Raw genomic sequence first — 18514 nt, forward strand, 5'->3', positions numbered from 1 at the left:
GTTCTGTTTATTGGAAAACCAAGCAAACACTCAGGTGACAGAAATAAATAAAATAATAATTTAAAAAAAGACTCTTCAAGTCAGTATCAATAGACTCATAAAAAAATTCAACTAATGATAATAATAATAATTATAATAACAATAAATATTTAATTCTTCTGGCCAGGATTACAAGGATACAGTAATAACTTCATTTCACCCACCTTCAAGTGTTCAAATGGCTTTTTGACCATCTGAAAATTGGATAGCTCCATGTAGAACAAACTCAGAATGTAGAAGTTTAAGCTCAGAGATGATGTAATTTGCTTTGTGAAAACAGTTTAACAACAGAAATACTTGTTTTGAACGATAATTGGAAACAATATCTAAACCTTGTGAATATGGACTGCTATTCATAATAAGGCGTCAGAAGGTTATTAAAAAACGGTCACATTGATGATGAGGGAGTGGTGTAATTAAAGTATAAAAATCACAAAATACCTACTTATTCATCATTATTACTAAGCATTTGGGCCATTTTGGGCAAAACCCAACTTAATTATCTACATATACACACATTTTTATTAGGAGCTGGAAATCAGGGGAAAAACTTTCCAAGACAAAGACCAAATACAGCATAGGTTTACTGAAGTTGCAAATATATACTGCTCAAAAAAATAAAGAGAACACAAACAGCACAATGTAACTCCAAGTCAACCACACTTCTGTTAAATCAAAATGTTCACTTAGGCGGCAATATTTTTTTCATTTTGACTTGTTTTAAGGACATGGCATCAAAGTTGGATCAGCCTGTAGTGTGTTTTTCCACTTTAATTTTGAGTGTAACTCCAAATCTAGACCTCTATGGGTTAATACATTTGATTTTCATTGATAAGTTGTGTGTGATTCTGTTATCAGCACATTTAACTATGTAAAGAACAAAGTATTTAATAAGAATATTTCATTCATTCAGATCGAGGATGTGTTATTTTAGTACTCCCTTTATTTTTTTTTGAGCAATGTAAGAGATTGAAAAAAATCAGGTTAAAAGTGGATTATGTATAGAAATAAATTACAAATGTATAAGATTAAAACTGCAATCACCACATTACACATACTGGTAATGTAATACAGTAGCAATTAAAGAGTCAAATTTAAATTAAATTCAAACAAATTTATGACATTAAAATAGAAAGTAACAATCAGGATATGTTTAGGGAAAATTTTTAAATATTTCTTTTCTTCACATAAAGTTGGTACTAAATTATAAACATAGTGACCTTGCAAGCACTTCCAGCAGCTTAATACTTGTCCGATTAATCACGACTGAGGTGTCCCATCTGTACCTGCCATGTTCAGTATGTCACTTTATATAAAAGATGTAAATTTTTTGTGTGCAGTTTGCTGAACAAAATAGCATGTCTCTCTGGAAATTCGTACAGTATGCAGTGCAGCTCACGATGTCACTCACAGAACACAGGGAGCTCAATAAGTGGAGGCTGGAGCATGCACAAAGGTTTTGCATGTTTGAAGGACCTGTGCAGGTCAAGACACTGACAGAGTGAAAGCAAAAATAATGGAGTCAGTCTTTTTCAGATGTGTTGGAGGTGGTGCTGGGCAATATAGACAAAAAGAATGATTATCATTATATCAAGAGTACAGTTGTATTGCATTAATATAAATCATATTTGTGTATATGTGGCAGTAAAAAAACAATCGCCAAATAAATTAAGTATCTGGATTTGACAAGCTTTTTGGTAAAATCCGTTATTTTCATCTACATCTTTTTGTCATTGACAATGACTTTAAGATAATTTGTTTTTGTGGTTTGAAAGTTAAATAAGCTAAAAATGAGAAACTATTAAATGGAAAAAAAAAATCAGCAAATGATTGGTGTCTTCATATAGACAGTGAGTCAGTAAACTGTTGCCCAGCCTGGTAATTTGCATGTGATGATATCTTAGTGGAACTGGATTCAGGAAGGAGGTAGAACAACAGAGTTGCCGTAGTGGTGATTTGTGCGACCAAATACAACCTCTTTGCAATAAAAATACCGATTTGAGGGCAACACTGCAACTGTAGAGATATTTGTAAGGTTGAAAGAAATTACATTTGTGTTTTAAAAGTTATTAATGCAAACCTCAAATATCTTTTTACAAATCAAAAACTGGAAAACCCCAAGACTTTGCTGAAAGGACAGTTGAGACCTTTGACAGACAAGTGTTTTATACCAACAAGTCCTGACGAGTCTGACTTCAGTTTCAACCAAATACCAACCAAATATGAATTCACATAAATATATACTAAGGAAAAAATTGGCACCTTTAAGATTTGAGGTGTCAATATTTTTCTCTTATTTGAGTTTTCCGATTGCATACATATGGTGTTATATTACACGACAATGGCACAGCAATAGCACGGCAGTACAGGCTACTGCAAGAGTACGTGTAGGTATTGAGTACACATATTTTGGATATACCATATATTAAATAACTTCCATTGCAAATGTCTTGAACTGAAAGAATCGTGTTTCATTCAAATCAAGGTATCCATTTCAGATGACATGACAGAAGGATAAACTTCTAGCGGAAAAGTTAGGTGAAGATGCAGACGAATCATTAAAATCTTGGCAATAAATAATGTAATGGACGGTGCCTTTTCTCAGAATAAAAACTTTCTACAAAAACATAGCTGCTTTCAGGGGAACAAAAGCACAGCTGTACACAAACACAGGATGCCACAAAATAATCTCTATATGACATGTTTTCATGCATAGGCAATTATTAGAATGACTGAAAGTACTTTGTTGTTGAACTTGAGTAAAAAAAAAAAGAGTAAATCTCTTGCCACGGGTCAATTCAACAGCTGTATATTTCCCTAATTGACTTTTATGCTGATTAAATATATATGTGAAATCAGTGATGATCAGACAAAATAAGTATTGACAAGCTGTGGTAGTGATAGATAACATTTATAGTAAGAATAGAGATCAATTAACATGACTGATAAGCCGCTATGGTTTTACTGAATAATGCAAAACACCAAATGGCCAGAATTCTAACGGTTTCCATCCAGAATCCCATTCCTGCCTACATTTCCATCACTACATGATACAATCCTTCAGAATATAATTCAAGTAAGTCACCTTTTAGCATAAATGTGTATCCGTCACATAAACACCACTGAATTTAAAAAAATAGGGTTACATTTAAAAACTCACAAGATAATACCGGGATGATTTGTGTGACATGGAGTCTTCCAGATGTCAATCTGGATATGCCACTGAGTGTGTGTGTGTGTGTGTGTGTGTGTGTGTGTTAGAAAGAAAGGCAACCTGAACAATGGTTTTGTATGAGACAGCAGTTCAGAGATTATGTATGTGCTGCAGTGATCAGTTACTGGACTTTCCTCCTCCTGGAGCGATATCGTCTGCTCCTCTGCTTGTACAAGTGTCGGAAGTTGATGAAGAGTCCTGGGGAAGTACAGAAAAGATGGTCATTAATTACATTATAAACATGTACTTGTTACTTACTTTTTGTCCAAAATACAATAACATTTTAACGAGACATACTAAAAATGTACAGAGTAACATGTATTCCTATGTAATAATCAGTTTAATAAATACAACCTAAAAACAATGAAGCTGTCTGTGGTCTTGAAATTAGGCATATTGAAATGGACGATTAGCTAGGGGATGAACTTTTTTTTTCCACAGAAAATACTGATCTGTAATGATTTCACGTCCATGCACATTGATGTAACTATGAGCGGTCCTCCCGCAGCAGTGATACATTGGTTAGATAAAATTAAAATTAGGAGATGGGGACGGTGGTGTGTGAGTTCAGTCTCACCAAGAAACATGAGGACCAGGTAGAGCTGCAGGGTGTAGGAGAAGCTTAGTGAGTGTCCAAGCGCGGCAGGGAGGGGCAGGCTGAAGAGACGCGTCTCATCAAAGATGGATAGAGACTGAATCACGGCCACCGCTTCAGACAGACATAACAACAAAACACACAATGTCAGCCCCTGCATGAACTGACAAATCATAGCGACAAGACAAGAGGTGCCACTCACCTTCAGCTAGGACTCCCAGTGGGTAGAGAGGTATCCAGAGGCTGTATCTCAGCCATGTTAATAGCTTCCACTCTGTGCTGATGCAGGCCAGCATATAGAAAGGGTACCTGACACAGAGATGGGCAGGCTGATGTTACAGGGAGCAATGACACACATTCCCTGGGAGAGCAGAGGTGGTGGAAGGGAGCTCACCTGAAGATCTCAATGCTGCTCCATAGGTAGAACACGAAGAAGACTACTGGCTTGCTCTGCATCTCTTCCAAACTCCCGAAGATGACAAACAGAATGACGTTTCTCCCAGCGACCTGCAATGTCACAACATAATAAAATGTCTGTTCTCCCTTTGAGAAAAGAGATATCATCTACTACAGTTCCAGAAATTACAGCCAAAATGAATGAGTCTGAAAAACCCTTCACTGTCTCCTGCTAGGTTTTACGTGAATTGTTGGGATTTTTTTTACAGTACAGGTATCCTAAAATGATTGATCCTGTTAATTTCTACAATATGATTTGATATCTGATGCTCATTTCATTTACTAGGAGGCTGCGTGGCTCAGGTGGTTAGAGTTGCCTTCTTGGCACTGAAAGTTCCTCGTTCAATTCTCGAGCTCCTCCTTGCCTGCCTAAGAGTTGTATAGCGAGACCGACCAAAATGAGCATTGGCTGCCCAATGCATAGTTCATCCATGATGGCTTAAATGCGGAGTACTGTGAAGTTGTGCTGCATGTGTAACTGAATGTAACACCTATTCCTGCTCCCTGAATGTGCCGTTGCTTATAAGAGCTGCCTTCATGCACTTGTAGGAGACCGTCACCTCTGTGTTACCTGTATCATGGCAGGGAAGAATCCAGTCTTCACCAGACCCAGCAAGGGGTTAACAACCTCCAGCATGGCCATCATCTGACAGAAATACATCATGTCAGCTGTGGTGTGGAAGGTATCATAGAATGAATCTGTTGGGGTCAATATGGGAGAGAAACAAACAGATATAATAGGAGCGCCGGAAGCACTATTCATAAATTTCATCATTAGCAAAACAAATCCTTGCTGTATCGGGGTCCTGTTCATATTCAAACAAGCCCTCCTTCCTTTTTTTTTGGACACATTTTTTCACCCTTTGTATCACGCACGTGCTAATTATGCTGATACTATTTATGAGGGTAACCAGTATTTTTCTTTAATAATTATGTCCCTCCACAGACGGTGGATTCTATTTTGACACAGATGTTTCATGTGGAGCATCTTTGTTTTATTATGAGTTTATATAATGTTTCAAATGTTATGTGACTCAATTCAGTCCAAAATTAAATTTATAAAGCATGACAGTTACGTTTTTTTGGCCTATTTGAGGAAACTACTGGTTGTTCCAGCAAAGCAAGACATCTACAACAAACAGTATAGCATATGAAGAAACGAATACTCTGACTCTTGCTTGGTCCTCATTCTCACTTTTTCCAGCTTAGGTCTGGTTGTGTGAAGCTGTTGGTATGTCTATCAGAGGCAGTTGCTTACAAACCTTGACCGAGAATGAAGAGTCGAACTGTCATGTTGACAAAGACCCAGGAGAATCCCAGGAACTGCACCAGATTATACATGAACAAGTAGCCTCTCTTCAGTCCAAGGTATGCTGAGGAAACATGATGCAATGGGAGATGTTGCCAGTGATTTTCATGAAAAATAAACATTTAGTGTTGGTTGATTTCTATTAAACTATGAATGGCATTGTGAATATTTGCAGGTAAAGTGTTCAGGGACTTACGGTTCTGACGAACTCTGGACTCCACAGATATCTTGTTTATCTTTTCTTCCTCCTGAAAAAAAAACAAGATTCACACCTTGATGACACACACCCCTATTTAATTAACAGATTATATCAACTGCTGCAAATATTTTACATGCACATTAAGTAGGAGAATGAAAACATCTCAAGTTTATATACACCAGACAGTAATTATACATTTCATACAAATAAGTATTTTTTATTTGGTAAATCTATAAATATGTATAAATCAACTATCTTGTGGGTTTATCTCTTGCTAAAAATCTTAAGTCCATAAAACCTCAAGGGACGATGTTGCTCATCATCACTCAGCCCTGATATTATCATTTCTCCATTTTTTTTGTACATACTTTTGTCTGCAGCTCTATTTCAGCGTCAGATTCGTCCAGCCAGCGGTCAAAGTCGGGACACAGAAACAAGGGCTTCCTCTCCTGTAGCGTCAGCCGGTCCCACCAGCGCTCCTCCTGTTTCTTGATTTTGATGTCCACTTGACGCTGGGTGGACTTATGTTCAATCTGTAATATAATGATATTTTTCTTACAAATGAGGAACCCAGGTGATCCTTTGCATTTAGAATTTATATCTCTATCCTTTTAGTAGTATATGAGCATAATATATCACAAAATATTATTTTTAATGGTCAGAAAAAGGCTAAAAACAAAAGAGGACAGTCATTCCATTTTATCTCATCAGTCTCCTCCAGCAGGATCACTTTAGAAAGTCAGAAGAAACCAAGTGAGAATTAGTTTCCAGCTTGAAGAGAAGACAAAGGAGGTGCATGTTTGACAAGTGGCCCTGCAAATGACTGGCGACTAGTCCAGGAGGTACCCTGCCTCTCGCCTCATGACAGCTAGGATAGAACCCAACATCCACTGTGACCGTGGCAGACGACTGATGGATATTTGACAAGTCAAAAAACATATCTAACAAAAAATATGAGGAAATGTATGAAATAAAATCAAATCCTGTTTTGCAATAAAGATGAGAGAACAGCCGATACCTCAGGTCTGACAAGTTCCCGGAACTCCAAAGTGAACTTGTATTCATTATCCCCTTTCGCTCCGTGGCCCTGAGCTGAGGAAAGTGATGGGAGTTTTAGAATGTTAGAAGTAGGATTAAGCTTTTTTTACTGCTTGTATTCAGAAATCACCATCATAAGAACCCTGGATAAGAAGATGAAAGGCCTTTATACACACTGTCAGATATTTATAGCATTTTACAGTAAAATACCTCATTGCAAATTAGTTAATCCAGTTGTTCTCAACAAAGCTTAAAAACGACAGGTGTTTGATCCAGAAAATGCACAAGTCAAATACCAACCTCTAAACTGAATGATGTTGTCTTGCAGGCTGATATCGAGGTTCTGCAAAACAAGGGTCAAAAAGAGGGTCATCATCACCAAAGCGACACAAAAACAACTATTTGGAACACAGGGCACATGAAGACCAGGACTGAATCAGAATCAGAATATTTTATTGATTCCTGAGGGAAATTGCTTTTCATTGACTAGTCAGATTTTTCTTGTCAGATTCTTTAATTTTCTTACAGTTTAAAAATCAAGAATAAAAACCGTTCCAAAAACTGCTGAAAATACTATTAATTCTTGCTTTATCTTTTTAACAACCGCTTTCCAGATCATGACTACCAAATATTCCAAGCAATAAGTGTCCTGAATGTTAACCCGTGAAAAGCCATTCCCTTAACTTTATGTTACTGCTGTGTTTATCTTTTATTTAAAAATGAAAAACACCAAAAACGAATCCATTTTTACGTTGTATCTAGATAATGTAGAATGAAGGAGTCCCACATCATTATCATATGAAATACCTAATCCTGTAAAGAAATCATTTTCATTTTTTATTAAATTTTTTATTTATAATACTTTTTATCTTATGACAGTTTCAATAATGACCACAGTTACCAAATATTTTATTTTAGATCTGAAACCCAATAAAAGCCAGTAATTTCCATTAATCAGTGTATTTAATAAGATAAGATAAAAAAGTTAAGTTGAGATAAGATAAGATAAGATAAGATAAACTTAAGTTATAAAGTTTTAATGTTTTAAAAAAATGAATATAAATATAAATAAAAACACAGACCCAGTTAGAGGACAGAAGATAGCTAGACATCCATGAATAAATGCACAGCAGGGAGAACAACAACAGCAACAACATCAGGGATAATAATGGACAACATAACGGAACAGTAAGAGTGAAAAATACACAACCAGAACTTAACGACAGTATAAATAGAGTGACAATAGCAAGGACAAGAATAAAATAAATAAACAAAAATAGGCAGGGTGTGTGCGGGCTGGGAACAACAAAGAAAAGACAGACAGCAGAGTTAAGGCATGACATGTGAATGGGTTAAGGTAGTGAGGTTGTGGAAGCAGCACAGATGCACCTCAGGCTGATCAGAGTTGTGTGCCGTCCAGACTGCTGTTACACAGTCTGTTGGCCATGGGCACAGAGGAGTGTCTGAAGCATTCGATTCTGCACCGGGGTAGGATGAACTGTTGGCTGAAGGAGCTGCCCATCAGCCCCAGCTTGTCGTGCAGGGGGTAGGAAGGATTGTCCAGGATAGCTTCCAGTTTGTCCTTCACCCTCCCCACTGCTACCGATTGAAACTGGTCCGGGGCCTCATTCCCACCACCGAGCGGTCTTTCCTCACTATCTTGTTGAGCCTACTGACCTCCCCAGCCCTGGCACCGCCCCAACAGCACACTATACCGCAGAAGAGTGCGCTGGCTACCATAGACCAGTAGAATTGTCTTGAGGAGCCCGCTACAGACGCATCCTGCTCTGACCCTTCCTGTAGAGTGCATCAGTGTTGTGTGACCAGTCTAATTAATTGTTAATGTGGAATGGCTTAGTTTTAAATTAGACATTTGTCTAAGAAGTGATTATGTGAACCTGGTAAAACAGTTAAACAGTGACATACAAATTCGTGAAATCTCCTATCTTAATTTCCACTTAGGTGAACAAGTTCTTTAGAAAAAAAACCTGATCGATACAAATTTAGTCCAAGCTCCTCTTCGAGTATAACAAGACAGGTGTCCTTCTGTCATCCTACTTTAGCATTTGCAAATGGAGCCTGAACAAGATCCAGAACAACCATTAAAGTCATGCATCTTTAATGAAGACATGACACAAGGATGCTGGAAGCAGATGCTGAAAAAAATTACTCAGCTATAGGCCAACACAATAAACCCACATGATCACAAAAGAAGAAAACAACCCCCCTCCCCACAAAATTTGTATAGAGTAGCTGTTACATTACACCACACTACATCTGTGATGCGTGATGCTTTTTTTAATATGCAATTATGAGCAATGATCAAGTATAAATTTTTTTTCTCATACAACTGGCCTCTTTTTATGACGATATGGTGTTGAAAACAAAACAAACTATTTTCATTCAAGATTCAAAGCGTTTATTGTCACATGCAGTGTAGAAATGTGTTTCCGTGTACAGTGAAATTCCTACTTTGCTGTCCACGGTGCATTTCATAAAGACTGACTTTATCACTCAAACCTGTACTCCACAAGTGACTTAAGAACAATAATACATATTTTAATTAATTCAAATCTCTATGCAATACTACTTATATGTCAGTCACTCTTCTGCAATGCCTAGTGCTATATGTATTTATTTAATCCTCTTTGAAAGTAATTATCCTCAGTATATTTCTTCCTTGTCTGGTGCTAAAGCAGAATCAAAACTTCCAAGTAAAGGCACAGTCACACAATTTTATATCGTATAAACAATTTTCTATTTAATATCGTTGTGGAGTACATTTCACTTTATACTAATCACTGCGGTAATAAAATATGAATAAAGCACAAAAAACACATATATTTATTTCTTATTAGTTACCGATTGTTTTAAGTCTGTTACATTTCGAGGACAGTACGTCTATAAAGAGCAGCATCACCGGCTAACAGTTTAAGCTAACTTAACTGGTAGCTCGTTACTCTCCGTTATTACTCCAGGAAAATGTTATCATTAACCAGGTTGTAAGTCAAACGGAATTAAAATGGATATATATAAATATAGCATTTATCTTTTGTTTTGTTTTGTTTTATCGTCGGGACATTTGTGAGTGAGGGGAGAAGTGCGTGTAAGTTGAGACTGAGAGAGCTTACTGAGAGCAGCCACTAGGATGTTGCGAACGGTCCTACCTTGGCATCGCTCAGCTCCACCCGGAGAAATATCTCTCCGTGCCGCTGAGCCCAGAAGACTTGAGGAGTGAGGATCTGCATCGTCGACCAGCGTTTTCCGAAATCTACATGCCACAAATCTGCGAAGATGAAGTCTGACGCTGTCAATGCATCCAATGTCACTCCGTAACAACCCCCACACAGCAGCTTCGGAACTACAGACGGAACACACTTCCGGGAGGAGGCCGGTCCCTGACGAAGCAATGATAGGTAGCTTCAAAATAAAAGTACTTGGGTTTGGATTGCACTAACATGGCACCTAAAAGGAAAGGGAGCATGAAAAAAAAAGGGGGGGGGGGGTTGACTTTTAAATCAGACGGGACTTAAAATATATTCTGGTACTACAGTAAGTGAATGATTGTCCAGCGTTTTCCTTCTGACATGCGCAGTGGTGACCTTACTGGTGCCGCAGCGACACCTGATTTATTCTATCCACTCACTCAATGCAAATGACAGAAGGCGGCTTAAGATGTCTGAACCCCGTATAACCTTAAAACAAAGTCAAAAAAGTCAACGGCAAGAAAAACAACAACAACAATAAAAGCTTTTATTCTTCGTATTTGGGGGGAAACTGTCGCTTTAACGAAGAGAGAAACACGCCCACTGCCCACTTCGAGTCAAAGTTGATAGAAAAACACAAACGTCTTTCATTGTTTTCCGGTGAGTTTTAGATGAAGAAGAAAAGAAACAACGATGCGAAAGGAAATAGCTGACGGGCGGCTGTCTCGCCACCTGGGTTGGACATTTAAACCGTTTTGCCTGGCAAATTTCATGAAGGGCAATTTGGATTGAATACATTGCTGAGGTACATATTTACAGACTTTATGAAAGACTAGGAATACTTCCTGTTTTTCGACCAATCAGCTGTCGGATTGTATGTTTACCTGCGGCTTCTTCTCGACACTGTTTATCTAGGAGACTGTTAAACCAGTAACCTTCTCTGCAAACCAACTGACATCCAATTCCGTGGGATCCAAAGTGCAAACGAGGCAGTGGAAACTTGTGTCGAAGGGCATTTTACCGAGCGGTGGGCACGCAATCATAGAGCCGCCGTCATGACATCGGAGAACCGAGAGGAAAATCCCGGAGATGTTTCAAACTCCAAACCCGACCTTAGAGACCAGTGGATGAGGACGAAGATAATCTATGTTGTTTATCTCATCACTGCTCTGGATATAACATGGATGTTTTTACAGTTTTCTATAACACCTGTAAGTGTATTTCTCAGGTCTGAAGGATGCTGCGGGATCTGCATCCATCAAAACATGCAAGTAGGACAATCCCATTAGTAGATGCTTAATAGAAACAGCAGGCTCCCACTATTATAGTGTAATTGTGCAGAGGCGTGAGCAAATCATGCTTGCATACAGTAGGTGGAGTGCTCGGTGGTTATACTTGAGTGTAACACTTGAACTCCACTAACTGTCTTAGTTGGTCAGATCAAGACTGACTTCATGTCCTCTAGTGGAAAACAGACAGCCCCCCAAGGGTTTGTCATTGCATATCCAGGTGTGTGCTGTCCCCTAGGGCCACTGTATGATCTAATGTGGTTTGTCAAGGGAGACTTTGTAATGTAAGATAATTTTAAACTGGTAACCGAGGTGCATTGGGACCTACTGCATTGCATACGTCTTAAGATTTTACCTGAAAAGAATTCACAAATAAACAGAGGCAATTGGCATTTTCAAGCAATTGGAACCATCCTGTGTTGATAGATCAGTGACAAAAAGTAGCTTAGATGAACAAGATCCCCGGACAATTGCAAATCTGTATGCTTTATACTATATGTATTCAAGTATTCTAATGTGTGTACCATTATTATTGCATCTCTCTAACAGTATTTGGCAAGGAAACTGGGATTTGACACCTTGTGGTTTGGTTACTTGCAAACTACAGTAGGTCTTATCCAGCTGCTCGGGGGTCCCATGTTTGGAAGGTAAGTTAGGGGGATAGCTGAAAATGCACAAATGTTTCTGTTAATGGCAACTGCAAACACACCTGGTCGAGCCCAACTGTTACTGATGTTCGGAGCTGAGACTGATATCTAAGTGTAAAAAGTACTGTATGGATGCATTAAGTGATACTTGAAGCCGTCAAAACCATTGTTTCTGCTAAATTGAATATACAATACTGCTCACTGTAACATTAGAGAACAGCAGAACTAACACCAGAGAGGCACAATTAACAACACAAGTTAAAATAAAAAAAATGCAAACATCAGCAGGCAGTGATCTAACCCAACTGGCTGTGTGCATCCTGATATGAAATTCCCAGCTATTATTTCTTATTTCTGAAATTCTAAATTGAGTTCTACCACTCAGGGTGAATTCTTGATGTGCTTCATGAACATTTGTCTGACATCATGGATCTGCACCTTTTTCATTCCGATTCTGTGGTTGTGACAGGTTTGCAGATATCTTCGGGGCGCGAACAGCCTTATCTCTGTCGTGTTCTGCTACTGTTGTTTTCTTTGTGCTGCTGGCCTTAGCAAACCACCCTGCCATGTTGTTTGTGCACAAACTTCCCACAGTCTTCATGCACGTTCTGCCAGGTGAATGTCTCCCCTCCTCAGTCCCGATTACTCACCCTGTTTTTGTGTGCACTGTGTGATCTGACACCTGCATATGATAATATTAAAATAACATAGAATATGTACTTTGTTAAATATTTATACTCTGTTGTCGCTATAGTGCACAAGAGAAACTGGTAGACAAACTAAAAGTAATACTTTGCTTTGTGTTGCAAACTAGCTTTTGGCTTACAAAACCAACACATTTTTTTCCTGAATTGCTCCCAACAGCTCTAAGTTAGTTTGAAATGTATCTTCCAAATTCAGGTTTGCTCAGTGTTTCTTTCATCTCATCTGTACACTATTGTTTACTGATTACTTGGGTGATTTTAAAATGAAAACTGTGTTTTTCTATCTTTTCCACAGCTTCTGAGATGGTAGTAACGGACCTTTCAGAACCAGCGAAACGGGCGGATTCTTTATCTAAACTAGGGCTCTGTTTTGGCATTGGTATGCTAACAGGTTCCATGTTAGGGGGCCACCTTGTCACAAAATATGGGTGAGTAACAGCAAGCGTGTACGCATAGATCATACATTAAAAATATAAAACACATGCTGCATTGCTAAGAAATGTACAGAAAAAAAAACAGATTTAAAATCTACTCACTTGACAGGAGGAACACAAAGTTGACTTATCTGTGTTCACAAATGTGCACACATATTTCCACAGTGGACTGATTTACCTCAAGGAAATCTTGTATGTTTCAAAGCACAGATATTACAATGTAATGATAATTCTTAAAACCCAGAACTTAGATAAGTCATTCTGTTTCAGGAAAGCTGCTTCTTATACAAAAAAAAAGTAACTTTTCTGAATTTTGGATGGATTTAGAAATGTATTTTGTCACTATGATATCATATTTTTGTCACATATAGCTCATCCATAACCACACTTCATCTTGACAATAAAATGCTAATACTTTTCTACTATATATATTTTCCTGCCAATAAAAAAATTTACTATCTGTTTCCCAGGGAATCATTTGCTGCATGTGTTGGTGCTGTGGGGAGTGCGCTTAGTTTGTTCTTGGTCTTAACCTTTATTCCAGAATCGACTAAAGCCCAACCACAAGGTGAGTCTATGACGATTGTCCTCTCTCTTTTTGCACGTTGATGTTCATGGAACAGAGTCATGACAAAGGCTGCTTTTAGTCTAGATCAACAAGCTCCCTTGAGTGACCATCAGATTTTTAATAATAGGTTCCTCTTGTGGTTGTCAGTTTTGCCTTTTAATAAAAAAAAGGTTAATATGTTCTTTAATTTTTTAAAGAATCCACTGCAGCTGATCACCAAAGCAAGTCAATATTTAACCTGCGACAGATTGCACGACTGATGAGTTTTCCTGACGTGGCCCCAACATTTATGGTGAAGATTGTTTCTGGTTTACCCTCAGGTAAGCCTGAAACTTCACAATTATTTTTTTCAACCTCTAAAACCTGTCTCCAGGTCCAACTAGATTTATCAGATTCATTGCACACTTTTTCTGTTGCACAATTTTCACAAATCCATGCTTTCCCATCTGTTAGGAAAGGATGCACAGTGTTTTCATTCAAAGGGAAGATTAAACACACTCAAATATAAACCTTTCGTATAAAATGAAATGAAAAGATCTCTTCTCTCTCCAAAGTAATTTTCCAAGTGATGTTCTCCATCATTGCAATGGAATTTTTCAAGCTGACACCGGAACAGAACGGCTACCTGATGGCATATTTTGGAATGGTCCAGATGGTTGGTGACTACAACTTCTGTGTGTGAAAAATAGTTTGAATTAATTTAAATGAATGAATGAAAATGGGATGTTTGTTCAGGTGGTTCAGGGAGGAGTCATCGGACGACTTACAGCCAGATTCTCTGAGAGCTCACTGTTGCTTCTGTCTGTTGGAATTTCATCCTTTGTGGGACTCGCTCAGGTAAATGCCAGCATATAAGAACACATTTTTTGCAGGAGCAAGAAAGTATTAAGTGCAGTTAAAAATGTATAGTTATCTTACTTTTGAATTGTAAAAACCTTTTTAGCACAAGAGTCTTATGAATAATGAATCAAAATTAAAACAATAACACATAGCCAATCAAACCCCTGTTGTTTAAGTTGTTAATGATCCTTTCTGTTCCCTCCGGCAGGCTTACATGCAGAATGTGTTCCAGTTTTGCCTTATCGTCATTCCCATGATATCTTCTCTGAGCATGTTCAACGTTATCACAAACAGCATTCTCACCAAGAGCGTATCATCCTCAGACACAGGTAAGCTCCATCTGTTCTAGCTGACAAAACTTTGCAAAATCTGGTTGATCACATGACATGCGACTGTCTGGTGATGACAAAAAAAAATTAACATGGAGCAACAAAAACAAACAAAAAAAATACATGTATATGTTTACATACAGGTTTAAGCTTAGGGCTTGCGAGTACTTTGCAAATCATTTTTCACATTCTAATTCACTTAGATTTTATAATAATCACAATATGCACAAAAATCTTCCAGAATTGTCTCCTGGATTTCCAAGAATTCACCAAAATGAATGACACCATAACATGCAAATGAAATAAGCCAAAAGGTATTAAGAATGATTATCATTCTAATTGAATGTAGTTATAAGAAACTGATCAGAATAGCTGCATTCTAATAGAACAATACAAGCACTTGAACATGCTGTTTATGAACTCATTTAAATGCATTATATATCTTACATGTGCTTCTTTTCATACATTAGCCGGTTAAATTTATATATTTCACCACTGAGAGAAACCCTTTCCTTCTGATACCCTCCCCCTAGTCCAGGGGTCGGCAACCCACGGCTCTTTCATCTTTACACTGCGACTCCGAGTGGCTTGGGAAAATAAATTATAAATATTTAATTGAAGTGTATTTCATTTGTGTTAATTCCTTTTTTTAACTTTTACTTCCAAGTTGGAAGATTATTGTGATCTTAGAATATCAAATAAAATTATATTTATCATTTTTCGCCGCTCAAAATAACGTCACACTCGCGGAAGCTGGTATACCCGCCAGCCAGTAAAGTTTGCAGATGCTGTGCGCAGAAGTTCAGAAACAGAAGTCCCATAAGGTAAAATAAATATTTATGAAGATATGTTGCAAATATTTATTTTCTATTGTTTACTGACACAGTAATTTTTTCCCGATTTATTTTTAAAATTCAGGTGAAGGCTCAGCTACACGCTCTGAAAGCCCAAAGCTCAAAATGAGTTCATTACATAAATAAAATATAATTTTCTCCATAATACTTTGTGACTTTCAGAAGCAACACACTACACACTTGTTTATACAAAGTGTAAAGGTAGTAAAAAGCAATATATACAGTGGTACCTTTATTTTAGATGTCAAAAAGTAATTGCGGCTCCCAGTGTTTTCTTTTCAGAGGAAACCGGGCCCAAATGGCTCTTTGGGTGTTTCGGGTTGCCGACCCCTGCCCGAGTCCTATTCCAGACTAAACCAAAAATGAAAATGAAAATACAAATCCTCCAGGTACTATAGGTAAAACAATAAGGTGAACCTTCTTTTCTGCATGCAGGCACCATGCTGGGGATGTGTGCGTCTGTTCAGTCGTTGCTTCGCACAGTTGGACCAACTGTTGGTGGTTTCCTCTACATGAACTACGGCCTACCTTCTATAGGCTTACTACAGTTTTTTGTGAACATCGCTGTGTTTGTGTACCTGCTGCAAAGGCAGGTCAAGAAAAAGGACTGACTTCTTACCAGTATTTGTGTTTCCAAATCGTAACTCATCCATTTAGAAATCAATCATTTTTATTTTTGTTGTGCCCAACAACTGTTCTATTTAACCACTAGATGGAGGCAAACCATCTTTGTACCTGATTGTTCTTTTTCTCACAGGATCCATTTACCACAATCATGTTGCATTTTAATGTTTTATATATTGCCAAAAACTTTATCAATGCTTATGCTTTATCAATCAACATATTTTTTTACTCCAACATATAGATATAATAAATCCAACATACATGTGCTGATAAGATCATTTAATGAGATTTGTGTGCAGTATATCATTTAATATTGTTAATCTTCAGTTTGCACCCACAGACACACCAATTGTCACAACATTGACAAATACTCCTTACACAAGAGTATTTTTGAAAAACATTTTGACATTTTGCTAAACCAGCCTTTTCGTATAAAACTCATATGAGTTTAAATTCACAACATGTGTAAACTTAAAAATAAGTTTACACATGTTGAATCAGTGTGCAGATAGTCAGATGTTGATGTTAGAGATATATGGCCAAGTTCAGATTAAGGTCAGGGAAATTCAGATAGGCTAGGTACAAATCTTTGAGGTTGAATTCAGAAAAAAAGTGCAATAAATTGCTGAACAAGTCGATATCAATCATGTGGTCATAACCTCTAGAGCAGTTTGCTTTTCATATAAATTCTTTTAAAACATTAAAGGAGAATATATTACCCGTAATCCATTGTAAATATTGAGAAAACACTTGCAAATAACTCTCTCACACACACCACACACACACACACACACACACACACACACACACACACAGAAGACAACAGTGAAGCATCACTCAGTTGAACTCCTCTGGTAGCATCACGTTTTGTATGAGAATTTTCCATTTTCAATGCTTAAAGGTTCTGCCACATACAGTACCTGGAGGCATGAGAGGAAAGGGGAGGGACAGTTTTGGAAAAGGCCTGTTTCCTCTACAGTCTGGGCTGCTTGCTATGTGAGCGAGGTTAATTCCTGACAATATATTGTTAAATCATCCATACTGTTCACTTGCCTTAAATTATAGCTGGACACACGCCTGAGCCATGCTTTTATGAGTACTGGAGGTATACATAGGAATATGATTGAATTGTCTTTTTTTATTTTGAAGAAGAACAGCAAAATTAAAGCTTTATGTATCTTATCTGAAGTATGTCTGCTGACTTTTTTAAACTCAATAATTAAATAATGACAAAAAATTTGAAAAGCATAATTGCAATAAAACACGGTGGCTATTAGGCTATGCTATTCCAGAGACATAACAGAGACTTGATAAGAGTGCATCAGTAATGTACACATGTATAGTATATATGATCAACACAATATTTGGCACTACTGCAAAATATTGTTTTTTAATATTAACTCAGAAAAAAACAACGTCAGTCAGCCCAACTAATAATAATCACAGGACAAAGATAAGAAAAGATCAGAAATATTGTGACTGTTATGCATTTTCATGTGCAAACTACTGAATTACACCGAGCAAATGCAGGTAAAAGGACTGCCATAGCCTGTTTATATTCTATTAAAGCTTGTCAAAGTAAATCCACTCGGTAAATTAAGCAGTTGAGGATTTGGTTTCTGCATGCCCCCCACCAATCGCACACACACACACCCACACAGACACACACACATATATATAATGTTCCATCCTGCAAAGCTAAAACTTATTAAATTATTAGTTAGGAAAACACATGGCATTTTATGAGGGGATAAATGCATCTTTAAATGCTAATCATGTTCTTCATCATGTTTATTTACAGTTTAGCATGTTTAGATGCCAAGCTGCAGCGTGTGGAAGTGATGTCACAAAATCTGCAGCAGGTGTCTCATTGTTCCCACAAAATACTTGGTCTTTGAAATATTTCATCCAGCAATCCCAGATAATCATTGTCTTATTTTAACAGTAGGGGGCCCATGGTTTTATAGAGTTGTTATAGAGCAGGGGGACACCTTCAACAGATGTCCATTGTGCAGTTTCTTCCATGTTTATCGGGCTTAATATCCAATACAAATGGACAAGCCAACAGAAATGTGACTTAACTTTTATTTTAATATCTGTCTTCTATAAGTGTGGGGTGTTCTATGAGGTTTCATTGCAATTAAATGCTGCAATGACACTGTTAGTTGA

The 18514-nt window shown here is 37.6% G+C and overlaps 2 protein-coding genes across 3 annotated transcripts; one reads left to right on the forward strand and one right to left on the reverse strand.

Moving 5' to 3' along the window:
• Positions 1–10473, reverse strand: LOC147235759 (very-long-chain (3R)-3-hydroxyacyl-CoA dehydratase-like). The gene is made up of 11 exons (XM_086143975.1): positions 10018–10473; positions 7151–7193; positions 6831–6904; positions 6181–6345; positions 5810–5861; positions 5567–5677; positions 4876–5003; positions 4243–4355; positions 4051–4157; positions 3831–3962; positions 1–3451 (listed from the first exon to the last, which is right to left on the reverse strand). The coding sequence occupies exons 1-11, from the start codon at positions 10096–10098 to the stop codon at positions 3375–3377; spliced, it is 1083 nt and encodes a 360-aa protein (XP_086000101.1). The 5' UTR covers positions 10099–10473; the 3' UTR covers positions 1–3374.
• Positions 10474–10659: 186 nt separating this feature from the next.
• On the forward strand, positions 10660–17521 carry slc67a1 (solute carrier family 67 member 1). 2 transcript variants are annotated; one of them, XM_086139792.1, is made up of 11 exons: positions 10660–10861; positions 10972–11267; positions 11895–11992; positions 12462–12607; positions 12992–13124; positions 13601–13698; positions 13896–14018; positions 14253–14353; positions 14434–14535; positions 14747–14867; positions 16157–17521. In XM_086139792.1, the coding sequence occupies exons 2-11, from the start codon at positions 11112–11114 to the stop codon at positions 16330–16332; spliced, it is 1254 nt and encodes a 417-aa protein (XP_085995918.1). In that variant the 5' UTR covers positions 10660–10861; positions 10972–11111; the 3' UTR covers positions 16333–17521. The 2 variants fall into 2 exon arrangements, with proteins under 2 accessions (XP_085995918.1, XP_085995927.1); XM_086139801.1 differs by lacking the exon at positions 10660–10861 and having other exon boundaries at positions 11194–11323.
• The last annotated feature ends 993 nt before the right edge of the window (positions 17522–18514 follow it).

This window comes from Fistularia commersonii, chromosome 3 (assembly GCF_037954325.1).
Source record: "Fistularia commersonii isolate RoL2024-O1a breed Wild chromosome 3, RoL_Fcom_v1.0, whole genome shotgun sequence".
Classification (NCBI taxonomy): Eukaryota; Metazoa; Chordata; class Actinopteri; order Syngnathiformes; family Fistulariidae; genus Fistularia; species Fistularia commersonii.